Source organism: Amaranthus tricolor, chromosome 8 (assembly GCF_026212465.1).
Source record: "Amaranthus tricolor cultivar Red isolate AtriRed21 chromosome 8, ASM2621246v1, whole genome shotgun sequence".
Classification (NCBI taxonomy): domain Eukaryota; kingdom Viridiplantae; phylum Streptophyta; class Magnoliopsida; order Caryophyllales; family Amaranthaceae; genus Amaranthus; species Amaranthus tricolor.
The window spans coordinates 22,544,327-22,550,507 of NC_080054.1; the positions used below are offsets into that span (position 1 = coordinate 22,544,327).

Consider the following 6,181-nt stretch of genomic DNA (forward strand, 5'->3'; position numbering starts at 1 on the left):
CAAAAGGAATGGGGTATTTCCATTCCCTTTCCCTTTCCTTAAGACCCCCAACCAAACGCCCCCTAAATGTATTAATTCTGACATTGAAATCATCAATTTAAAATTAAAATAAATTTTAAATAGATCAATTAAAATAAGAAATTTCAATTTTGACCTAAAAGTGTTTAATTTTGACACTAAAGTGATTAATTTCTATTTACAAATTTATAAAGTGAACAGGATCAATTATTTTAACGTCTCCAATTTCAACGTTAAAGTAATTAATTCAGACTTTAAAATAATCAATTATATATAAAGTGATCAGTTAAATGATCAGTTATTACTCTAAAAGAAATCAATAAAAAATATAATTTAATATAGTGATATTAAAGTGATCAATTATATATAAAGTGGTTAATTAAATGATCAGTTATAACTTAGAATTCAAATTTAAACTTAAGGGTATTAATTATGACCTTAAATTCACCAATTACTAATTTTGTATTGAAAAAAACTATAATTAAACCTAATAGTCTATTGATCTCAATATAAGATAGTCGCTCTCCAAATCTTCTGTCCAATCATACAAGAATATATAGGTATTTGTCCTCTAACGAGATTAACAACTTATTTAATAGAATACATTTGAATCAACCATTTTATTTATAAGGTATTTTAAACATACAAAAAGAAAAACAATCATACATATAAACTACTTTTACTTAGTACCTCATCATCCAAATCAACATTTAAATACATCAACACCACCTTAATATTCAAAAACTAGGAAAAAATGTCTACAATAAGACTCTAATATTCTTCTTTCTCTTAAGTTTGCTACTAAAAGAAATATATTATGAGAAAAAATATTATTTTCAATACTAAACTCAAAGAATAGCTTACTAAAAAAGTACAATGTTCTTAGTTAAAGACATCACATTGAACTCGAACATTTCCATTTTTAACATTTTTAACTCCAATTCGACCCAACCTGATCATAGAATTTGCGAAAGCCTGTTTAAAATTTAGAGAACTTTGGGCCCAATTTGTAACAAGTCCTCTAGTTCGTTGGTCAGAATAAAGAACTTGATCGGAAGTGAAAAGACCCTTTCCACTAATCAAGTTTTTGTAGTAAACATTGTCAAACATCCTTGGTGATACTGGATCCATATTTACAGCAATTCGGGGATCCACATTCTTTGGGCACATACCCTGCAGTTGGGTGGCATATTGTGCATTTAGGGTCGGGTCAATTGGATTCTTTGGTGTGAACCCGTATATCCTGTTTGAGAATTTGCTGCAGTGTGAGAATCCCACGGTGTGGGCCCCTGCACATTGGTCACACAATTGTTAGTCGCAGAAATTGAACTTCTAAATATTGAAGAATATATACTTTTAGCCCTTCAACAATAATATGATCAGATCTCACGGTTAGATCATTTTAATTGGTCTGTTTTATAGCATGACAATTTTATAGAAGAAGAGCAGTAATATTATTTGTAATACCAATTTAATATAAGAAAAAATACCCATAACATATATATTCGAATACAATAATCAAGCCACTAAACCGTCATTCCTACTTTGTGAAGTGTAATACACATTTTTTCTTATAAATTTATATTGTGAGAGTTTGTCATTTTCTTCACCATCCTACTGCTTGGGATTATTGTAATACTCATAATTAATATAAGAAATAATTACAAAAAACTATCTAATATATACAATATTTTGCAAAAAAACTAATTATTTAATTTTTTTTTAAATAACTTTATATGACCTAAACATATACCAAACACCATCACTTGACTTAAAATATTTATTGATTGTTAAGTAGAGGTTTAAATTATTTTACATATATTATGTGTATACTTTCTAATTGTACTTGTCTTAAATTTTAATTAATTTATAAATTTCTGAATGATCTATTTGGTGTTGGTACATTATTTTTCTACCTCATGTTATGTAGAAGAAAACAAGAGAAGGATAAGGAATTCATAACACGGGTGTTTTAACATTTACTGTCGGTGCTAATTATAAGTCCAAATTACGCAGCTGACAAAGGCTATAACTAATTCAAGACAGTCCAAATAGTTGGGCCATCCCAATCCAGCCAATCAAGTAACGCATCTAATCATACACACCTTTTTCTAAAGTAAACCAATAAAACAAAACTTAAAACAAACATTGAAAACTCAAAAAAACGTCTTAAATATCTCATTTAATACATATTATGAAAATATATATTTTATATTTAAGACTATTTTAGTATCACAATTCTTATCAAGAGACGGTCTTTTATAAGAGTAGTCTAACTTAAAATTTTTTTTATTAAGTTAAAGGAAATAAGATAGTTAGGTGAGATTCGATCTCAGGACGTTGCTCTAGAAAAGGCAATGTCTGCGGACATAATCTTAAAACATTGTTGTGAAGAATATTAATTTATTAATTTAAGCCAACAATTAATTTATTAATTTTTACTTATAAGTAAAGAAATCAATGAACTCTAATTTCATTAAAACAACAAAATCAAATTTTGGTTAATGCAAAATATTTGATGGGATGTAGTTAGTAGCTACAAAATATCAATGCTATTATTTAAATGTTTTATGTAGTCAAGCATTTTACATGTGCTTCAAATAAATTCCTAATATCATGAAAATTGTACTCAAAATATGTTATTGTGAATTACAAAAAATGCTTGTGAAAGACGATTTTTCAAAATAATTATTTCTAATTGGGAGGATTCATTAAAAAGACAGTCTCTTAAAAACTAGCTATGTGAATTATGATCTATCATGAAGCTCATAAATTATTAGCATAATGATAGCCTAGGCAGCAAGTTGATTGTAACATCTTATCTGTCTAATTACTAATTGGCTACATTTTGTACTCTTAATTATTGTAAGACCACTCCTAATGGTGGAGAAATTTTATATAAGTGGAAACTTTTTTGTGAGTTTTTTATCCCAATAATGAGTAAAGGTAAAAAAAATTACAAATGTTTCTAAAAAAAAATCTCAATGAGAAGAAAATTTCCACAATCCAAAATTAATAGAAGCTTGACACTTGTCCTAATAACATTTTTTATTTTTGTAAATAGGTTTTTTTATTTATACATTTATCAAAAATATATACAAATATCTCAATGGTCATAAAAATTTATGTTTTATAATTAGACACTCATTTTGCTATATTTTAACATACTTAAAAAATTATTTTTTTTTAAATTCTATATAAATTAGTGTTTAGGAAGTGGTGAGAAAATGTTTTTGTTTTCTCATTGATGAGATAATTTTTTTATGATAAAAATTTACACACAAAAATATGATGTGGATGAGAAAAAAAGTGTTGAAAGAGATTAGTGAAGAAATTTTTTTCCCTCACTATTGAGTGTGCTGTAATAAAAGAGTAATTTTATACATTTGTCCTTGATTCTCCTTCCTCTAATTGAATCATCTATTCGCATACTTTCATAATAATTAATTTTTATAAATTTTAGCTATACATAATTCAATCATCAACCTAATGTCCCGCTTGAAAATAAGGTTTGAATGAGAAAAAGTGACGAACAATTTATATCCGTACTCTCTTCGAAGATTCAAATGAAGCAAACATAACATAGGGGATAAAGTATATATCAAAGAGCAAACATAATAACTACTTCTATATTTATAATAGGTATATTACCTGAGAGAGCAACCATCTCATTTTGGGTGAGGCCATTGGAAGCAAATAAAGAGTTAAGCCGATTTAAATCATCAGTTGGTTGCGGCAATCTTCCATTCACACTGGACGCAGTTGATACTAATCCATCAAACCTTCCCAACTCTACTTTCCAAAATGGTCCGCCAGCCTACATTCATATACATACATATGTTTCACAGATTAGTTTTTTATATTGAAAAGGATTTGGGTGTTCAACTTATTACTTGACTTACTGTCAACTTCTTACAAAATTTTTTTCTATAAACGGTTTTATAAAATAATACTATAATAATAATATTAATAATAATAATAACAATAATAACCAACCAAATTTACAACATCACGGGCAGCAAGAGCAAGAATATCAGCACAAGAAACGTTATTTGTACATCCAGGCACTGCATCTACAGCAGCTTTTGCCTTAATCACTGTATCAAACCCATCTCCCGCTAGTGAAAGATTGTCAGGATGGTCTTTTTCAGCCTTGTTAGTACCTCTTGATTGAATCATAATCGAGGCATCACAACCCTGTTTAATAAACACGTAGTACATATAATTCAAATCATGTTAGAGTATACTTTGAGAACTTAACATTAGCATATATTAAGCTTTTGTTTAAGTTGGTTCTTTAACATGGTATTAGAAAAAACTTGACATGAAGTTCTGGGTTCGAATCTCAATCATTCCTCATTTAAAAAGTAAAATATTCAACGTCAGATATTAGAATGACCTATGTTGCATCCACACTTATAGTCTAAATGACTATTGTGTGAGGGGGCGTGTTAAAGTATAATATATACTGAGGCCTTAATCAGTAATGCTATCTTTGGAAAGATTATTTCATTTTAAAATCTAGAATTAGTTTAAACTTAGCGTTTAATACATCAAAAATTCAAATTAAAAATTGAACTTGTTGAGATTTATGGTGATTTAAGTGCACCAATTGACTGTGCATTCATGTGTGAACCCATGGGATGGAATCCTAATGAGTAAGTTCATAGGTGTTTTAAGTGTGTAATTTAATGTGTGTTGAATATGATGGAATAATTCTTGAAGTAATGAAGAGATTAATGTGTTTGATTTAAACATGGGAGTTATGAATTTTAATGAACTATGCTGGGTCGAGAAAAACTGTCAGAATGCCCATTGAAGGTCGCTCAACCAGACTGCTCGACCGAGCGAGCCTCTACTCTGGTCGAGCGGATCTTCTGACTCTCCTAGGATGCAGTTGTTTTGACTCTTCAAGTGTTTGGGGCTGTTTTATTATCATTTATTTATAGCTTTAATGTATTAAATGTCGCTTAGTGTGATCTCTCCTATAAATAGGGAGTTCATTTATTCATCCAAACACATCAAATACAAACCCCTAAGCCTAAACACATAGTCTTTGCATTCTCTTACATCTTTTGTTATACTTCATTGTAAGAGTTGTAGTTATCAATTGTGATAATATAAGCAAGTAACTACACACCACAGAGGACGTAGCCATCATTGGACGAGCCTCCTTAAATCTTTGTGTTTTTTTTTGCATTGTTTTATTTCCTTTAAACATTGTCATAGTTATTGAAATTATATCAGTTCATCAAAGTTACTTCGTGCCTTTCGATCTTGACATTAGAGCTTAAATTTCAAACTTAGACTCTAATCAAGCAATTATTTCAGAACTAATTCCACCATTATTTTAAAAGCAAGTAAAATTAAAAATTTAAGAATGATTCTCAAGTATTATCATTGAAATTAGCATGAATATCATGTACTTTCTGAAAAGAATAAAAAAATAAAAAAAGAAAATTAATAACCAAAGCTTACATTGACAAAGCAATCATGAAAAAAGAGACGGAGAGTAGCAGGAATGGTAACAAAAGTTTGCTGGATTTTCTTCTGCACAGCTTGTCTAACTATTTTTTCAACGTTAGGACATGTTTTAGCGTAGTAATTTGTGCTGAGTGCAGTTGCAGTGTAAGGCGTCCATAAGGTGACGCTTAATAATAGCGCCAAAAATACTACTACATTGTAAAATTGACGACGCATTTTCCTGGGCGTTTTTAGACTATTTTGTGGGGTTTTTGGAGTGTGATGCGATTTTATCAGTGGCCTAGAGTATATGAGATGGATTTATAGTCTAGTTTATATTACTATTCAATTATGATGGCTCGCTTTGTCATGTAATAATGAAATTTTGCACAAAGATTTAAAAATTATTGAAACTTTATAAATTGTATAAATGATATTTAAAAAAGAGTGAAATGTGTGGATTAGAAAAAAAAAATTACTCTTTTTGTTTTTTTTATGTTCTTCTCGTTTGAAATTTTCCACCTTAAGCAGAGAGAAATTTGATTAATGTTTTTAAGACATAATTAAAAGATAAAATATATCTATATGAGATTTTGTTATATATATTCGTTTTAATGTATACTTTTTTTATTATGTATATTATATAATATTTTATTATGTGTATTTAGAGATATTGAGACTCAAAATTTGTTTTAAAAAC

The 6,181-nt window shown here is 28.6% G+C and overlaps 1 protein-coding gene across 1 annotated transcript; it reads right to left on the reverse strand.

Moving 5' to 3' along the window:
* Positions 1-612: 612 nt before the first annotated feature.
* Positions 613-5,802, reverse strand: LOC130821284 (peroxidase 50). Its single transcript, XM_057686977.1, has 4 exons — positions 5,497-5,802; positions 4,015-4,215; positions 3,670-3,835; positions 613-1,307 (listed from the first exon to the last, which is right to left on the reverse strand). Exons 1-4 carry the CDS (start codon positions 5,716-5,718, stop codon positions 901-903), a joined length of 996 nt encoding a protein of 331 aa, XP_057542960.1. The 5' UTR covers positions 5,719-5,802; the 3' UTR covers positions 613-900.
* Positions 5,803-6,181: the final 379 nt, after the last annotated feature.